The sequence below is a fragment of the Cebidichthys violaceus genome, unplaced genomic scaffold (assembly GCF_023349555.1).
Source record: "Cebidichthys violaceus isolate CVI_PGR_0920_01 unplaced genomic scaffold, fCebVio1.0.p SCAF_14, whole genome shotgun sequence".
In the NCBI taxonomy this organism is placed as follows: domain Eukaryota; kingdom Metazoa; phylum Chordata; class Actinopteri; order Perciformes; family Stichaeidae; genus Cebidichthys; species Cebidichthys violaceus.
Window position 1 is genome coordinate 5,049,274 of NW_027176307.1, and position 18,242 is coordinate 5,067,515.

Here is an 18,242-nt window from a genome sequence, read left to right on the forward strand (position 1 = left end):
CAGAAGCGTTCAAAAGTCTTCTCTAAACGTCGTCTTAATGGACAGTTTTTGGATAAAGTTAACTTTGAATATGGCTTAGCCCCGCGTTAGAAAGGGCTCTGCGTGTTGCTGCTGCCATGACACAGTCAGTCGTTGTCCAAGGTGAGTTAAAACCCGGGTGCAGCACAGCGGACAGACGTTAGTTGACGTTAGCATCCAGACACGAGCTTACAGCTAGCCGTCATTTGCTTTGTAGGTACTGTAGCCCCGCTATTAGCTCAACGGTCATAACTTCATCATATGTTCTTAGCTCGTTGAGTTGGTTAAACCAAACGATAATTTAACGAACGGTTGGCACGCGGAAACATTTCCCCTAACACGTGCTAACTACACTTTGAATTGGTGTTCTTCAGTTGGCCAGTGTGGCAACCAGGTCGGCTGCAGGTTCTGGGATCTAGCTCTGCGAGAACACGCCCATGTCAATAAAGTGAGTAACACACACGTGCGATACGGAAAAGACACCTAACTGTCATTAACTAAGTCAAACACAAGCTCACTCTCATCTTACATTTGCTCACAATAGGCTTGTTTCTTCTTCTTCACAACAGACATTTTGACATGTCATTAAACAATAACGATGATAAGTTGCATATTTTTTTTATTGGGATTCTTAAATAGAATGGACCAATGATGAATTCATGTAATTACTTACACCTGTGCTTCTCTGGTTACTGTATGTGAAAATGTATGCCATGAAAAAAGACTGTACACCAGTAGTAGAGCATACTACTGGTGTACAGTCTTTCATATGGTAATACTTTTACGTGCATGAGATCCTCCTTTCCTGACAGGATTAAAATGTAAATCGGTACTGTGCCCTTTATATATTGAATATACTTTGTACAATATCAATTAAAGAGATATATATATATATATATATATATATATATATATATATATATATATATATATATATATATATATATATTTTTTTTTTTTTTTTTTTCAATTCCTAGTTTTCACTTTCCATTTTTTACATAATACATCTTAATTATTCTTAACATTCTGAACTCTACCATGATCATTGGGAATATTTGGATTTAAGAATCAGGAATCTGAAACATCTGTTGCTGTGTATGTATTGTGTGGATGGTAAGGGTGAAACAAGACGGTAAGTCGATTGACATTAAATGAATCAATGACCAGTGATTTTGATGACTAATCATTTTAGTTATCAAACACAAATGTTACAAAATTGAATACCTTTGTGTTTTGGAGGACTGAAGAAATACAATTTGAAGATGTCACTGTGGGTTGCTGAGAATTGTGATAAGCAATTTTCTGAAATTGTATAGACCAACAATAAATTGATTTATCACTTATTTAATTCCAATAAAGCAGCCTTTGAATTTCAATTTATATTGAGAGATATTTACACGTAAACGCATACACACAAATACACAGGCTATGCATAAACATATACACACACTCTCACACATGATTTTTTGTTCAATTATATGGACAAATAAAGTATTTCCAGTGTATTACAACCAAAATAATTGTGGAGAACTTGGAAGACAACGTCATTGCTATAACTAAGTCAGATGGATAGGAAGGATGGCCATAACTATAGAAAATACAATTTATGTATGTAGTAAAACCTGAAGCCCATTGTTGTTGTTGTGCCCTATACTCATCAAACAGACATGTTGATCGCCTACCACGACCTGTAAGGACATCACTAACATCCTATTTTTTCCCCTCATATTCAGAAAGGATTGTATGATGAGGCGCTCGGTAGCTTTTTTCGAAACGTGGACTCAAGGTAATCACACCTTCTTTCACCAAGTAACGGCTACATGGGTTGAGACATTAGCCTCCGTGCAGTGGTCCAAATGTAGCCCTGTTATGTTTGGTTTTCTTCCTACAGGGAAAGGGATGGGGGAGCCTGTGCTGTTGGTGGGAGAATCCAGCATCTGAAGGCCAGGGTAAGTTTTTACACCTTACTAAAAAACAGCTTGAGAACATCTTTCATCCCCTGGTCTTCACAGGGGTAACAGCTTATTTTAGAGTCGGAGGCCGAGGTCAGGGTTGGATTGTGCCTTTCAGGTGAGGCATCCATTGGTTAAGGTCACAAAGAGGAGTTGAGGAATGATGGCGGGCTGTCAAAGGCAACAAAATCTATGTGCTGGCCTCATACTCGCATGTTTGAATCCTTAGGCGGTGCTGGTGGACATGGAGGAGGGTGTGGTCAACAAGATCCTGCAGGGCCCATTGAGAGAAGTGTTCGACAGCACCCAGCTCCTCACGGACGTGTCGGGTTCAGGCAACAACTGGTGAGAGACAGACGAGCAACGGGGCGTCTGCACACAGACTCACGTGGCCGGCAGCAACTGTTGCGAACCATAATTTTCCCTGTTTCACAAGCTTTTAAACTATGGAGAGTTGTAATGGTGCCGTGTTCAGGGATTGAGTTGATGAAACTGGATTGACAGTTATTTTCTTAAAGTTATTAAAACCTGCTATCTTACACAGCCAGTACATTTCAAATTCCAGACAAGCATAATAGTCTCAACAAGTGGGCATAGTCCCGTCCCCCCCCAATTTGCTCTTTCTCAAGCCTACAGAGCATTATTTGGAGGAAAGGTCAGCTGTGCTTCTTGACAGGGTCGATGCAAATACTCCCTCTGTAGGTTTTAGCCCGACAGCCATTGTTAAAAAGAAGCAATGCCTCTTATGCCAAGCAGAATTGTTCAAACACCCGGAGTGGATTTTGCAGCATGTTAAAAGGCAGTTCACAGAGAGACATGTGTTTGAGTTATTTTAGAGCCGTGATTTTCACAGCATGTTGATTTCTCCCCCTCAACAAAGGCCTGGTCCAGCCTCTCGTTCTGAAGTCCACATGCATAGAAAACTGACTTTAAATTCTTCCAATAATTGGTTGCATCTTATTTTTTTCTGGGTGCCACCAGCCATAACAAACCAAAATCACATTAGAGAAGTAACTCTTGCTAGGTTTGTTTAAATTAAGCATTCATAATGAAACAACTTTGGAATATCTGTAAATCTTTAGAAAATCCAGCACATACATACACATAAGTGTGTGAAAATATGTTTTAGTTTTCACTTTGTCTTTTTCTGTCGGACAAACTCATTCACTGCTGCGCCCAAGACTTTCTAACGCCATATTCAATTTTTCTCCACCGCTTGTGAAGTTTGCAAAAATGGAAAATATTTTTTCATTCAAATTACAAAATGAATCTACCATTCTGGAACCAAAAGTTAATTTATACATAGCACATATGAGTTGAACAGAAACCTGCAGCCCCATTCCTGCTTCATGAAACCAAAACATTGTTTTATAACTTTGCACTTCATTAAAATGCTTCTTCTTCTTCTTCTTCTTCTTCTTCTTCTTCTTCTTCTTCTTATTAGGGCCCGAGCCACCGACAACGTCGGGCCAGCGAAGGCCCTATTGAGTTTCTAAGAGTTTTTATTATTATTATGATTTTTATTTTTATCGTTTGGGAGCATATTTGGGGTACTTGCCATGCATGAAAACTCAACAAATTTTGCAGTCTTGTCAGGTCTGGTGAAACTTGGGGTATGATATAGGTTTTATAATTGTTTGAAAAAAAAATGGCTCTCTAGCGCCCCCTCAAAGTTGGACCGGCGACGCCCCTCGGCCAGTATGTCCGATTTACTCGAAATTTGACACACATGTCCAGATCCACTAGCTCTACAAAAAAGCCTCTCAGACCCCTAATCTCCGCCTGGAAAAATTTTCCGCCATCTTGAATTTTGTGAAAAACTCATTTTTCATAACTGCTCCTAGACGCTTTGTCCGATTGCTACCAAATTTGCTGTGGATATTTGTTAGATCTCCATCACAAAAGTTATCAAAAGACTGCTGATATCTTATAGCGTTTAGAAGATACGGACCAATGAACTTCTTGGGGCGTGGCTTGTTTTTCAATACACATAACTTCTCAACCGTGTATCCTAAAATCACCAAATTTGCAGTATATGTGCACATTGCATGGTGGAACATACCCTGAAATTTTCAGTTCATTCAACCAATAGGGGGCGCTACAGTAATTCACTCAATTTCAGTTTTTTTGTGATTTTTCACGTTTTCAGCCTTTGTATTTGAACGAACTCCTCCTAGAGAATTCATGCGATCGACTTCAAATTTGGTCGGGATGCTCTTAAGACCTTTGTGATGAAAAGTTATCAAAAGCTAGAGTTTTCATCGAAGAACCTTGACGTGGCGGGGCAGCCATTTTGCCTCATTGGTCGGGAAGAAAGAAGTTGTTATAACTCCAAGGTACATTATTCAATCTGCACGAAATTTCTTATGCATGATGCTACTTCAACCTTGAGCGCATTTCAATTGAAAAATATTCGATAACTCATAGCGCCACCTACTGGCAAAAGGAAATGTCATATTTTATAGTTTTATTTACTCCTCCTAGCCAGTTCACCAGATCAGTCTGAAATTTTGTAAAGATAGCCTTAACACGTTGATGATGCATCATCATGAATATTGGGAGTTTTCATTGAACGCTGTTGCCATGGCAACACATCATTCGCCATGAAAAAGTAGGCTGATGGATCAGTGGCTTGCGATGCTAAAAAACTCATGGAACTTTATACATGTGTTCTAGGTAATGGGAGGACATATTTTATATGGGTGTTTGGCTTGGCCGTTTTAAATTGCCTCCATAGCGCCCCCTACAATATTTCAAAAGAGCAGCCCCAGCGCTACGTTTGAGGTACCTGTATGAAACTTGGTATGATTATGTATCTCAGAGAGACTTACAAATATGTCTCTTAGGACCATGCTCTAAAATGTACCAGAAGTCGGCCATTTTGATTTTTGTGTCATTTTTCAATAGATTTAGGCTTACTTTTAGTCGCTATACTTTAACGAACTCCTCCTTGGGACTTTGTCGGATCCACTTCAAATTTGGTCAGTACAGTCTCAAGACCTTTGTGATTAAAAGTTATCAAAAGCTTTACGTTTGACGGAATGGCTTAGCCGTAGCGGGCGGCTACTTTACGTGATTCCCAATGAAATAAGCTGATGTAACTCAGCCGGACTTATTCCAAACGCTCCCAAACTTCCCATGCTCGATAACACTGATGGCCTGAGGATGTCCACAAGCTAATTTTCACTAACACTCACAGCGCCACCTCCTGGCCAAAGGAAATCTGCATTTTCTGACAAACAGCATCCGATTTACGTGACTTTTGCACAATGTGGTTTCCAGTTCATATAGAGCAACTTAATGCATGTTTGCGGGTCTTCTGTAGCGCCACACAGCAGATACAAGAAGCGTGGACTATTTGAATAGCATCATTTCCTGCTTCACGCGGTCCAAGTAGAAAAAAATCATCGGACTCATAGGTGCGTTGTCCGACTGTCGCAGACGATCTCGGCTGCATATGTTGGAGTCCCGCCGGCACCCCTGACATGCGGGAGGAGGCGAGGGCCCGTTCATCGCTGCTCGCAGCTTTAATTATTATTATTATTATTATTATTATTATTATTATTATTTATTTCTCTCTAGGGCAGTCGGATACCTGACTTATGGCTCAGCCTACAGGGAGCAGATAGTGGACAAGCTGAGGAAGGCAGCCGAACACTGTGACTGTCTGCAGTGCTTCTTTCTCATTCATTCTATGGGAGGAGGTAAGACAAGGACAGTTTGACCGATTCCTGATTTCATTATTCTTGTATTTTGTGTGTGTATGTCAAAGCATTTGGACTGACACGTCTTCTGTTTTACAAATACCTCTGTGTATGTATACATGCCTAAAGAATTTGCTTTCTCTTGGGGACATTGAGCTGGGAAAATATTCCACACTATTAACAGAAACCAGGTTTCTGGTGAACGTGACACTGAGGAAGTCTGGTTACAGAAGACAGTTAATGCAGCGATGTTGAATTTGAGGTACGGGCTCCGGCCTGGGGACCAGGGTGCTGAGCCTGCTGGAGGAGGAGTTCCCCGAGGTGTGTCGCATTGTCTCCTCCATCTATCCGTCCGCGGAGGACGACGTCGTCACCTCCCCCTACAACAGCATCCTGGCCATGAGGGAGCTCACGGAGCATGCCGACTGTGTCCTGCCCGTCGAAAACCAAGTGTGTTTTTATTCTCCTCCTCTTTCTGCAAGAATCCCTGCCATATGCACACGTCGAAAACCGACAAGCATTTGTTCTCCCCCTCCAGTCGTTGGTGGACATTGTGAACAAGATCAAACGGATGTCTCACGGTGGGGGGCCAGGTTCGGCGATCAAGAGAGACAGCGCCGTCATCTCCGGTCAGGGCGGGCTCAGCGGGGCAGAGAAGCCCTTCGATGCCATGAATAATATCCTGGCTAACCTGTTGCTCAACATCACCAGGTGTAGTATTTCTGTTTGCTCATACAGACGAGGGGCCTTTATTTTCATGTTCACCTGGTTTACCAACAAGAGCTGATTGATTCTCTGCATATGATCAGCCTTTAATCATTAATCCACAGTTGTTGTTTTTTAATGTAGCTGAAATATTTCTTTTATTAGCAGAACACAAACTAATAGCTCACTACTGATATTGAATAACACATCAATACGCTCACCTTCCGTCCTGTATGGAAGCATCTGTCTTTGTTTTGTTTCCTCTTGTATTTCTTGTTTTGTCTCTTCAATCTGGCACCCACCTGTAGTTTTCAGTTCAAAGTTTAACCAGATATGAGTGAGACTGTATTTTGCCCCTGTAGTTATTAAGTCTATTTATTTATACACCCCAAATATCAGTATCAAGACCCTATGTCCTTGGATACTTGATTCTGATGTGGAAAAACTCCCCCAAAAACACTTTAATTGAAGAAAGAGCTTACTAGAAAAGATTGCGGGTTCTAGCGGTCAGGTCAAAAAGTGACAAAGAAGCATTCAGAGCAAGTTATTAATAACTTAAAGAAAACTGCTAGCTGTAGTCCACATTTTCTTCCCCTCTCTCTGTTGCTCTCACTCAATCACAGACACACACACCGCAAGCAGCAGTTTCTCAGACCTCAGTCCTGACAATTGTGCTACTATAATGCATAAAGTTGGTGGTTTGCGGGTCTGGCGGGGCAGATTGGCTTTCATCCGTTATCCATCACTCCATCACTGCTGGACGGACAGACAGGAAATAGATGTTGTGTAAACACAATAACCAACGTAATAAAATGACATCCTAGAAATGGAATGGGGAGGATGTCAGGCAGCTTCCAGGTGTCGCCAAAGAGAACCGATCTCCCTTCTCCACAGGGAGGGAGAGAGGGAGAGAAAACGCCTTTTCCTGCTAAATCACTTGTTGCTGCTTATGCGTCACCTGAAGTTTCCTTTGTTCCAGCTCGGCTCGTTTCGACGGATCCCTCAACATGGACCTGAACGAGATCGCCATGAACCTGGTCCCCTTCCCTCAGTTGCACTACCTGGTGCCCAGCCTCACCCCTCTGTACACGCTGGCCGATGTCAGTGTCCCCACCAGAAGGTCTGCTCTCTGGCTGTCACTGCGCCTATCTATTTTTACCTCACAGTTGTTTTTTTGAATCCTGGGTATTGAGCTCACATGAACTCCATCACCCCCGTTCTACACCTCTGGTGATGAATGAGAAGGGATATATATTATATTATAATAGCAATATTTATTTCTGTTATCAATATGTATATTGTTGTGGCAAATAAATTAAAACAAAATAATAAATGATCAAACAGATGTTCAATGCACTGGATAGACAAACCTCTTAATACTTGCAAAACCTGATTTTGTTCCCTTTTTTAAATGTTTGTATTATTAAAAAGAGACGTGAAATGATAATATGAAAGATCATATCACATTTTTACAAATGTTATGTGATATATTATGTCTTCAGAAGTTATATGAAAACATATTTTAAATTTGCACACCCATTTTTAAGCCTCAGAGATGATATTAAATCATCTGTGGACTAGTAGAAAATACCCTGAAACAGGAGCTTTTTATTTTTTTCCTTCTTGTTAATTGAAAAACATAATTTTTTTTACCATCTTTTATTCAAGAAGCATACAATTTTCAAACACCACAAAGCTGCCTTTCATTGTATCAAGTGAGATGTTGGCAACTTCAAGTTTAGTACTTGCGGGCTTGTGACAGGAAAAACCCCATTTGATCTACTGACCCCCCCACCTGCTCCCCAACAACAACTGCCATGAAAGTGGCCTTGTGTGAGCCATGCAGACCTCATCTCACTAGGCGGGGAGGGGAATGTATGTATGAATGCAGAGCAGGGTGTTGCTTAAAAATATCTTGCATGCTCAGCAGAACTTGCCTGGAAAAATAAAGGTACAAATATTGCCCTCTTTGGTCCCTAGTCTAACTCGAGTGTACCTGAAATCCTTCCACCTTTCACCCACTATAACCAGTAAATGGAGACTAGTGTTTCTGTTTTCCCTGCCTTTCCCTTGGGCTGCGGCTCCTAATGGAAACCACCCGCCTCCCCTTGAAAGAAATAAACAAAATATTTTTTATTATTTATCCAATTTAGGTTGTTCAGCTCCTTGGGAAAGTCTTACCTGCGCTTTGCTACCATTTACTGTCATGCTAGTTTCTGTCCTGCTTCCTCCTATGTGGAGCTTTGTACACACCAAGTTTAAAGCTCGCTACCAATATAAGCCGCTGTGTTTTGACAATGTGAGGTCGAAAGATTTCTGTGAAATACAACCGAATTGAACTGCGAGATGCAGTGACTTAAACCACAAAGGCTGTGTTGTGTGGAAGTATTGCGTTTGTCATTTTGTGTTTCTTGTCTCCTCTAACCGTGGCCCTCTAGACTGGATCAGATGTTCAGCGATGCCTTCAGTAAAGACCACCAGCTGATCCGAGCCGACCCGAAGCGCAGCCTCTACCTGGCCTGCGCCCTCATGGTCCGAGGCAACGTGCAGGTGTCTGATGTTCGCAGGAACATCGAGAGGTCAGAGCAGCCGCCCCCCCCCCCTCCTCTCGCACCAATCCTGATGGGCTCTAAATAGTGCCCCCATTCAACACCGGCAGCGGTGATTCATGACTGGTCCATTCAGCAGCCCCCTCCCCTCTCCCCCCGCAGGCCTTGTTTTTCATGTGGCGTGTTGTCGAGAGAATCTGAAACAGAAGCGGCTGTGAGAGTACATATTTGTGCGTAACCATGGTTAAAAAAGGGTGTGTGGGGGGGGCAGAATATATACTTCTATAAGGAGAAATTATACCCCACCAAAAGACTCTTAAGGGCACACATTATCACTGGACACATATTGCAGCATATTTTACTGTTTATTGGTCCCTTTTTTAATTTAATTTTTTTCATAGAACAAATAAAAACAGCATGTTTTTACCATAGACTTTGGAATTGGTGACGAAACTAAACACCAACAAAGATGTTGACGGATGAACCGTTTGCCATTTATCAAGCAGAAATGCCACACATGGTTGGTTCAAGCTGCTCAAAGATGAAGAGTTGCTGCTTTTCTCTATTTTAAATCATTATTAGAATATCCATGTATTTTTCTCATGAAAATTATTCTTAGAATATTAACTCATTCCTCTGGCGCTGTAATTTTTTATTTCATTTAACTTACAATGACCCTAATACACCATCATAGTTTTAAGACATCTGGATAATTTCCCATCCCTGAAATGTAAAATGCCCTTAGGTGCTACATGAACACTGCAGCTTTCCTTGCGTTTGACGAGTCACTCTCCTTCCTGCTCTAGACTGAAGCCTTCGCTGCCCTTTGTCTCGTGGAACCAGGAAGGCTGGAAGACGGGCCTGTGTTCGGTGCCTCCTGTGGGTCACACCCACTCCCTGCTGGCCCTGGCTAACAACACCTGTGTGAAGCTCACCTTCATGGAGCTGAGAGAACGTTTCACCAAGCTCTACAGGAAGAAGGTGCAAAGTTAAAGCCAATATAAGATTCAGCCAAGGAATGAATCATTTATATATAAAACCATCAAATATTTTCTTCATTACTTATCATAGAATGCCTTGGGGTTTTTTGGACAGTTTAAGCAGATTGACGATACTGTAGCTTCTTGCGGTGGACATTTGTTTTGGATATGTAAACGAAATAAGAGGAAACTAAAGTCCGATTGAAATCGTTTTCTCAGACTTTATATCTGACCGACACGCCCTCTCTGTCTTTTCAAGGCTCACCTACACCACTACCTGCATGTGGACGGGATGGAGCAGAGCTTCTTCTCGGAGGCTGTGGGCTCCCTCAGCTCGCTGATTGAAGAGTACCACCATCTGGATGCTACCAAGGGGAGACTCGTGCCTGACGCACCCAGACTAGGCATCGCCAGCTGAAGGTTCCGCTCTGTTGTAAATCTTTGTGTAGCTATGTCTGTCTCCTTCTACGGCAGAGATTATGTTTTCAATAAGGACTTCACACAACCAAATCTTTTGTACATACCTTTATAAGTTATTTATCAATATTGTCTGATTCATGACCCGATTTTAAAATGTAACACAAGGAACAACAACAACTCAATCTGTAGTGTGACCTGATTCGACATTTCTTGGCTCCCTGACCGTAGTGTTATGAGGTTCTGTTAATGTGTCAACATCTGCTGTTACAGGCCAGATTCCTTGTTCTTATTGCACATACAGGTCCTGAAGATAGGGGTCATAAAAGCTTTTATCTTCTATTCAATAATCCCAGCCACTTGTTCCTTATGAACTTAATGACCTGAGTATGCGTATGTTTCTGTACTTAGTCCACCACAGCAGGGATCACATCCCAGTGCCTGTGTCTCGGTTGGATCCGTCAGAGTAACTGCAGGTCAGAGAACATGTCACCCGGATCGTTGCACTTTCTCTGGCACACGCAGGACGTGATCCACTGCATCTTCCACTGTGTGTTGGAGCCCGCCTTGCACGTGAAGTTGACCTTGATCATGCTCGACTTGTTGGGGACACAGCAGCGCTTGTCCGTACAGACGCCGCAGTACGTGGGCTTGAACTTCTTGGTGCTGGTGCAGCCCGAGAGCGTCAGCTTCTCCGCTTTCTTCGCTTGGAACTTAGGCCGGCACGTCTTTCCCTTTGGCACCTGAGAGGAGAAAACAGCGATTTTGTTTGTGTATTTTTTGGGGGGATTTCTTATAAATCAACACTTCAATATAATTTTTACAAACTTGTCACCTTAACACTCCTCATCACGCTCTTCTCGCACGGCCGCAGCAGACACAGGCGCCGGTCCTTCCTCATCTCGCACTTGCTGTTGTCGTTGTTGACGCGCACTGAGATGCCCAGGCCGCAGGTTTTGGAGCAGGGGCTCCAGGGGGTGGTCTGGATCAGACAGTTCTTCTTCCAGGCTAAAGGAGGATCCCTGTAAGCTTTCAGTATTACAGTTAAAGGGCACTGTGTCAACAACACCCCGCGCAAAGAACTAGTCTGTGTGCCAAAGTACTGCCAAGCAGTGCATAGGCTCTAAATACCTTAGCCGCCACAAGGAAATTCATTTTTTCCACCCAAATTCTAAATTCCTTTTGAGCTGTGCTTACATGAGTCAAGAGTATAAATTGTATTTCTGTTTCCTTGTGAGTATGTCAGCTCTTGAATTTTACCTCTAAACAATGTGCTCTGTTTATCCAGTGAGAAATTCAATTTGTGTTTCCATGACAGATCATGATATAGATATGTTTCTGCAAGAGTTTCATGCAAAGCAAACCAACTACACTGGTACAGCAAAGTGGAATGTACGGTGCTATTAATAAAAAGTGAGTCGTCCCTCCTCCTGCTCATAACTGGAACCATCCATCTTTATGTTTAGTAATGAAACGCCCACTCCCCTTTCCCCCCAACCAGCTAACTCAGACAGCAATTAGCATTCCAGGCCAGACGCTTCTGCACAGGTTTGCTCCGTAAACACACACCTGACATGTAGGTTGTGTCCTGCTGGTGCTTCTTCTGGCTCTGGCCACTGCGAAGGCCGGCTGGCATGTTGCCCATCAGCGGGGCGGGGCCCAAGATACCAGCAGGCTTCTGGATGAAAGCGGGGGTGCAGCCGATGGCTCCAGCAATACAAGTGCACTTATAGAGGGGGCTGGGCTGGAATCCTTCTCCGTTCTCATAGTGGGCCCCATTCAGGTCGCAGCCTACTGCCATGAGGTCTGAAAGAGTGAGGGGAAACATGTCACAGCTCAGGCACCCACTGATGCAATGATGTTACTGTGAATCTTAAATGTTGTGTGAGATTTTTACATAACTTTTATTTGGTCTTCATCACACAATTATGTTGACAAACTAAATGTTCAAAAATACAATCTGGCATTAATGTTTTTACAAAAATGTACTAATTCATACAATAAAAGTAATACAAGTTTGGCAATGTGTATACATTATTTAATACATTGATTGCAGGTACATTCGTAAAGCGTGAGTAACAACGTTAGCTGTGTCGACAGCTTTATTGATTACAATGTGTGTCTGTTCCATCAGATGCTCGTGAAACTTAAAAACAGACTGAAACGCTCGTGAGGGGACGTAGTCTTGGTGAAGTCACTCAGTGGTTTGTGGTCTTCTGTTTAGAAGCCTCGAGTTTGGCATTTTGGCCGTAGCAATCTAATTTTTTTGGAACCAGAAGTGACCATATTAGGAGCGAGGCAGGATCAGCATCTCTAGTTCACTTTAACTGTGATATTATTTAGGATGCTAATTTTGTCTCGTGAAAAACAGGCTTAAGACAAAATGTGGGAGTGTCTAGTACGACTGAATGCTGAACATCACAGTGGTCACTCAAAGCGTCCACACCCTTAATTTTGGGTAACTTTAAGCCTTAAGTAAATTTAAACGGCTGAGTTGTATAAAGATAGATTCACTCCACGTACAGTTGATAGGAACAGGGATATTAGCTATAGAGACAAAAAAACTTTTTTGTACCGGGCTGTAAACATGTTTATTTCTGCTGTTAAATTGGGCATTTTAACATTGGAGTCTATTGGGACTGACTCGTTGGAGAAGTGGTCATTCGAGGAACGGCAGGTTTTGGCACTTTTGTGTGGTTATGCTGAAAAAGCCTCTTTTTCTGTTTTTGTCCAGCCAAGCAGGTTGAGAGTGTGTACATCCAACACTTTTGCTGGTTGAGCCGGCTTACTTAGTTTCTTTTGGGACAAATCATTGAATTGTTGGGCCCGGCTCATAGAAAAAACGGCTCCGTAGCTACTAGAGATCTGAAACTTTGCATAGGCTGCAGCTGTTATTTCAGTATATCAGATGCAAGTTTCTAGTATATATCACCTGGATGTACGTACTATTGTAAAACAAACTTGCATAACTTTGACCTATCCCTCCATGACCAATTCAGGAAAGATGAAAGCCACTCACATGCACACACTCCGACCTCGTATCTGGGCTGGTCAGCTGAGAAGTCACAGTACATGCTCTTGTGCGGGTCGCAGACGTCCCTCTCGTTGCACGGCTCTTCGATCTGCCTCGCGCAGCTCTTGCAGCAGCCGCACCCGTCCAGGACGGAGCTCACCCCCGGGGCGCAGTGGGGTCTCTGCCGACACTTGCAGGGCCACTGGCAGAACTGCCGCCTCTCAGCCGCGGCCCGCCTGTCTCGAGGAGCCAGATGCCCATTGTTCTGAGCCCAGCTGAAGCACTGGGGGAGGGGGAGGGCAGAGATCCATTACTTTTAGCTCACCATTTGTTTACTGGAGCTGTTTGATGTTTGTAACACTTTTGCTCAGCACACCCTCGCACCTCAATGCCATCTTTTTGAATGGAAAACAGTAACACCTTTGCATTCACCAATGCACTTATTGCACCTGAATGAACACAGTGTTTGTTAGTCAATATGACTGTTTGTCCTGTTCAACACACTGCTCTCTGTCACCATGGGTATTCATAGTAACAGTTATACACACATCACATGTAGGTACAAGGTTATTGCATCAGGCCTGCATACATAATTACTTTAAGCTGACATTGTTCCCTTAGAGATCGGACTGGGATCCAAGCTTTGTCTTTTCATAAACATGGTTTTTAGTGATTTTGGAGACCCAGGCCTGGTCAGGTCAACATCTCATAAGACTAATTTTCTCTAGTGCAAATTGTCAAACTTGCACATGAAATAGATTATAATCTAATAGACAGACTGGTGTACAAATTGGATGACCACTTCATGTTCCTAATTTAGATTTTAAGGGCAGGGTGACACTTTGTGTAAGGATCTTAGAAAAGTAGTCCAGTGTGTACCAGCAGCCCACTGATAACTCACTACCTGTCTATAATCCCATGGACAGCTTCTTCACAGGGTCATAAAATACCCTCTCATACCGAGATTTTACTTACTTTGCCGGCCAAGGTTGATATTTTGTGTCAAATATTTGGTCCATCTTGAGAGAGAGAGAAGGTAGGAAATAGGAGAGAGAATGCTCCTACAAGTTACTTCTAGTTTGGAACTGTGGGAGAAAAATGTATTTGTGTCTTGAAATATATTTGTGTAAAATCAATCATATCCATAATTTGAAATGTAACCATGTATATTCACATTCATACTGTGATAATGGCCAGTATCATTGTCATATGTCACTGAGACAGGGAGTCTAAATCATTGCCAAAAGGCAATATCAGATTGCCGTTTTCTATCATTCCTCTGACTAAATTTAAGCATATTGGTTGTATACAAGAGATTTGTACAGATGGCTTAAGGTCCCACTGATGAAACTAAAAGTGGAAAGATGGAAAAGCTAAATTTACATTGTGTGTCAAAGTTGGATAAATATTTGCTCGCTTCATGCCTCTTTGAAATCAGTGCCTCATGCACAGTCCCACTGTCCCAAATACTCACTAGAACACAGAATAGTCCCCAAAAAATGCACTATTCACTTTTGTTTGACCTAAAAACTACAGTGCCCAGCTGTTAACGGAGTTACTGAGCCATTTTTAAAGGACCAGTGTAGGAGTTGGCATGCGAATGTCCCTCTCTAGAGCCAGTATTTGCTTTGTCTACTGTAGAAACATGGCAGCCGACTCCGTGAAGAGGACCCGGACTTCCGTATGTAGATACAAACGGCTCATTCTAACCATCATTTTGCATTATCACTGGCTGTTGAAGGTGTAAATTTCCGCATCTATGAAATGTAACGTATTGCATTATGGGATTGTTAGCTGTTGTGGGAATTAATGATGCTTATCTAACTCACCTCACATATTTCTTTTAGCTCTCTACTGTTACAAGAATTTTAAAAAGAAAAAAAAGAGAAAAAGTTAACTTTAAAATGCAAACATACATTTTAAAGGGGCAGTGTGTTCCATTTAGGGTCATCTATTAGCAGGAATATATTAATGATCTCATTAATTAATCTCAAAATAAGAATTGTGTTTTCGTCCGTTTAGAATGAGCCGTTTGTATCTACATACGGAGCGGGTCTTCTTCACAGAGCCATGTTTCTACAGTAGCCCAGAACGGACAAACCAAACACTGACACTAAAGAGGGCCATTCGAGTTTCCACATCTTTTGCGTCAGCCACCATTGTTCACCTACACGCGTGGCACACTGGAGAAGCTTCAGTTGGTTACAATCTGCCAACTCACCACTAGATGACACCAAATCCTACACACTGGCCCTTTAAGCCCAATCGGCTACAATGTCAACTTCTTCCTTTTCACTGCTACCTCAAATGATGTGACGCTCTTTTGTTATGAATTTGAGCATTTTTCCTATTATGGTCACACAGACATGTTTTAAAACCTTCAACCTAACTGCACATCGAGGAAGAAGACATTTCAAATGTAAAAAACTACAAATGGCTCGGAGCAGTGACAGCCGAACAGCTTATAAATATTTTAGTGTTGGGCCCTATAAAACTGGTTTGCTTGGTATTTGCTATGATGCAATCTCTGTGCGGTGCCACTTGTGCTCCAATTCCCCCGACTGCTGCTCAAGGGTCACTGAGGGCTATGCCAAAAATCTAAAGCCTGTCTGCCAGGTTTACTGAATGAGCTCATTTCATGGTGTGAAAATGGGTCCACGGGAGCTTTAAATACAAAGACCTCAGACTTCGCTCCTGTTTTCTACTCTGTGAAAGGAGGACCAACTTTGAGCCCAATAAAATTGAGAATACTATTGAAAACCAATCAGTTTTTCAAATTACTTATAAATGGCCAACTGATTATTATTTCAGAATATTTATTCAAATAGATATATTCCAAAAGTCTAGTTTTGAAAAGGCAAATTCAGATGGTGCCCTGCTACTAAAGCATCTGTTGTTGTTTTTTCCAGAATGAGTGCCCTCAAGTGTTGTCCAATAAAACACCCCTGTCTGTCTATAGTGTCAGAATAGAAAGAAAAAAAGAGAATGCTCTTCTTACCTGTTGAGCAAGGATGAGCAGGAGATAACGGCAGGGAAGCGATAGCATCTCTTAAGTGAGGAGGTCTGTGTGAGCTCCAGGAGGGCGCAGGGGGACGAAGGGAGCTGGAAGGTGGGATTTAGGGAGGAAGACTGGTAGAGGGAGAGAGGAATAAGGGGGGAGTAGAGATTGGGAGTTCTGACCTGTCAGAGAAGGGGGACAAAGCAGCCCTCTGTCTCCTCTCCAAACGCACCTTTTCCCCCCGCCTTACTGATCCAGAGGGGAAATATTTGTCTTCATAACTGCCGGGACACTCCAGGGCCTTCAAGTCCCACCCACTTGTTTATTCTTAGTCTGCCAAACCTCGCGCACATTTACCTGGGTGCGACTAACTGTTAAATCTGTAGAACGTGTCCTTAGAACGTGTGTGACAGGCCGCTACATGGCGCTCGGTAAAGAACATACTGTCTGGTTCATTCTGTAATGGACAACTATGGGGTGACTATGGATAAGTGGATAGCAGGGCTGTCCTTCAAACAGAGGATCGGTGGTTCGATCCCTGGCTCTGGCTCCGGCTCCACTAGTAGCATGTCGATGTGTCCTTGAGCAAGACACTTAACCCCAAAATTGCTCCCGTAGCTGTGCCTACGGTGAAATGTGATAGAAAATGATTTGTAAGTCGCTTTGGATAAAAGCGTCTGCTAAATGACTGTAATGTAACAAAAACGGGTCCAGTTGGGATGTGTGAATGCAGTCACTGTATGTTGTTTGTTTAATGTGGTCCCACTTAATGCGCACAGACATGTATTTGAGTTCACATTCCATTATTATTTACATTGAATAAAGAGGTCTTTCTCAGAGCCAGCCCTCCGCCTCCGTCCACGTACAGCCAACGCCCCTCTGGGAGGTCACATGGAAGAACCAAAATAAAACCTGCTTATTTCTATGTTTTTGCTACTGCTGTACCTGCTATTACAACTGCTTGTACTACCAGCAATAAGAGCCCAACCAATACTGGATTTGTGAGGCAGATACTGATATTTAGTTCTGATGACAATATACCAACCGTTATTTGATTTTTACTTAAATTATCTCTACAAAGAATATCTCTACATCTGTTGGATGGATCGCTGTGAAGTTTTGTGGAGACATTCATGGTTTCCAGAAGATGAACCACAATTACTTTGGAGATCCCCTGACTTTTCCTCTAGTGCCACCAGCAGGTTATTTTTGTTTTGTTTTTTAGCATAATTCTTGACAGCTATTGGATTTGATAGAGATATTGATGGTGCTGAGAGGATGAACTGTAATTACTTTGGTTATCCCCTGAAGTGCCACCGTGAGGTTACCATCTGTGTTTTTGAGTGAAATATCTCATTCATTTCATTTGTCCAATATTTTGGATTATTACCAAATACCTGCAAACCAAATTATATTTCCATTTTCCTCAGCTGTATTTAGTTATAATTACCAAATGTTAGCATGCTAACAGGTTAAATTAAGGTTAGTATAGTAATTATTATTCCTGCTAAACAGCTTTATGAGCTTGTGACAGTGATAGTGTTTGGCCTTCATGTTAAAAGAAACTGCAAACAGTAGATTATATAATGTAGAGGTGCTGTGGATGTTTAGTGTTACAGAGTTATTGCACAGGGATTGTTCCTGACACTATGCGACTGATAAGTGTCCATCAGAGTGACAGGCTTTGGGAACAAACAGTTCTTGTGTCTGGTTGTTTTGGAGTACAGTGTTCTGTAGCGCCTCCCAAACAGGTGGTGTCCAGGGTGTGAAGGGTCTGCAGTGATGTTTTCTGACTCTGGAGGCGTACTAGTCCTGGATGGAGGGCTGGCAAGCATCAATTATTTTCTCTGTATTCCTGTCTGTTGTAGTCTGTTCCTGTCCCGTTTTGTGGCTGATTCAAACTACA

At 42.4% G+C, this 18,242-nt stretch overlaps 2 protein-coding genes and 1 long non-coding RNA gene across 5 annotated transcripts in view; 1 reads left to right on the forward strand and 2 right to left on the reverse strand.

Moving 5' to 3' along the window:
* The window catches only part of tube1 (tubulin, epsilon 1), a 21,409-nt gene continuing 3,167 nt past the window's right edge, over positions 1-18,242 (forward strand). Inside the window, exons 1-13 of one of the 3 annotated variants that reach the window (XM_068708569.1) lie at positions 1-141; positions 393-466; positions 1,752-1,804; positions 1,910-1,967; positions 2,200-2,315; positions 5,553-5,674; positions 5,937-6,124; positions 6,213-6,385; positions 7,359-7,499; positions 8,818-8,958; positions 9,735-9,909; positions 10,168-10,328; positions 10,737-12,345. In XM_068708569.1, the coding sequence (XP_068564670.1) occupies positions 117-141; positions 393-466; positions 1,752-1,804; positions 1,910-1,967; positions 2,200-2,315; positions 5,553-5,674; positions 5,937-6,124; positions 6,213-6,385; positions 7,359-7,499; positions 8,818-8,958; positions 9,735-9,909; positions 10,168-10,326 (1,425 nt within the window). In that variant the 5' untranslated portion in view covers positions 1-116 and the 3' untranslated portion in view covers positions 10,327-10,328; positions 10,737-12,345. Of the gene's footprint in view, positions 142-392; positions 467-1,751; positions 1,805-1,909; positions 1,968-2,199; positions 2,316-5,552; positions 5,675-5,936; positions 6,125-6,212; positions 6,386-7,358; positions 7,500-8,817; positions 8,959-9,734; positions 9,910-10,167; positions 12,346-18,242 lie in introns of those variants that run through there. The other 2 variants (XM_068708568.1, XM_068708567.1) reach the window with 2 other exon arrangements.
* Positions 10,787-16,452, reverse strand: ccn6 (cellular communication network factor 6). The gene is made up of 5 exons (XM_068708570.1): positions 16,337-16,452; positions 13,345-13,621; positions 11,895-12,131; positions 11,161-11,354; positions 10,787-11,068 (listed from the first exon to the last, which is right to left on the reverse strand). The coding sequence occupies exons 1-5, from the start codon at positions 16,382-16,384 to the stop codon at positions 10,787-10,789; spliced, it is 1,038 nt and encodes a 345-aa protein (XP_068564671.1). The 5' UTR covers positions 16,385-16,452.
* The window catches only part of LOC137870783 (uncharacterized), a 2,716-nt gene continuing 2,213 nt past the window's right edge, over positions 17,740-18,242 (reverse strand). The window contains exon 3 of the long non-coding RNA XR_011102740.1: positions 17,740-18,237. This is a non-coding gene — a long non-coding RNA (uncharacterized lncRNA). The remainder of the gene's footprint in view (positions 18,238-18,242) is intronic.

Excerpts from the sequence above, each read along its gene's own strand:
- ccn6 (XM_068708570.1), bottom strand. The coding sequence starts at position 16,384 with ATGCTATCGCTTCCCTGCCGTTATCTCCTGCTCATCCTTGCTCAACAG. Across the intron at positions 13,622-16,336 it reads TGCTCATCCTTGCTCAACAG|TGCTTCAGCTGGGCTCAGAA; the intron begins GTAAGAAGAGCA and ends CCCCTCCCCCAG. Across the intron at positions 11,355-11,894 it reads GGACACAACCTACATGTCAG|CTTACAGGGATCCTCCTTTA; the intron begins GTGTGTGTTTAC and ends TAATACTGAAAG.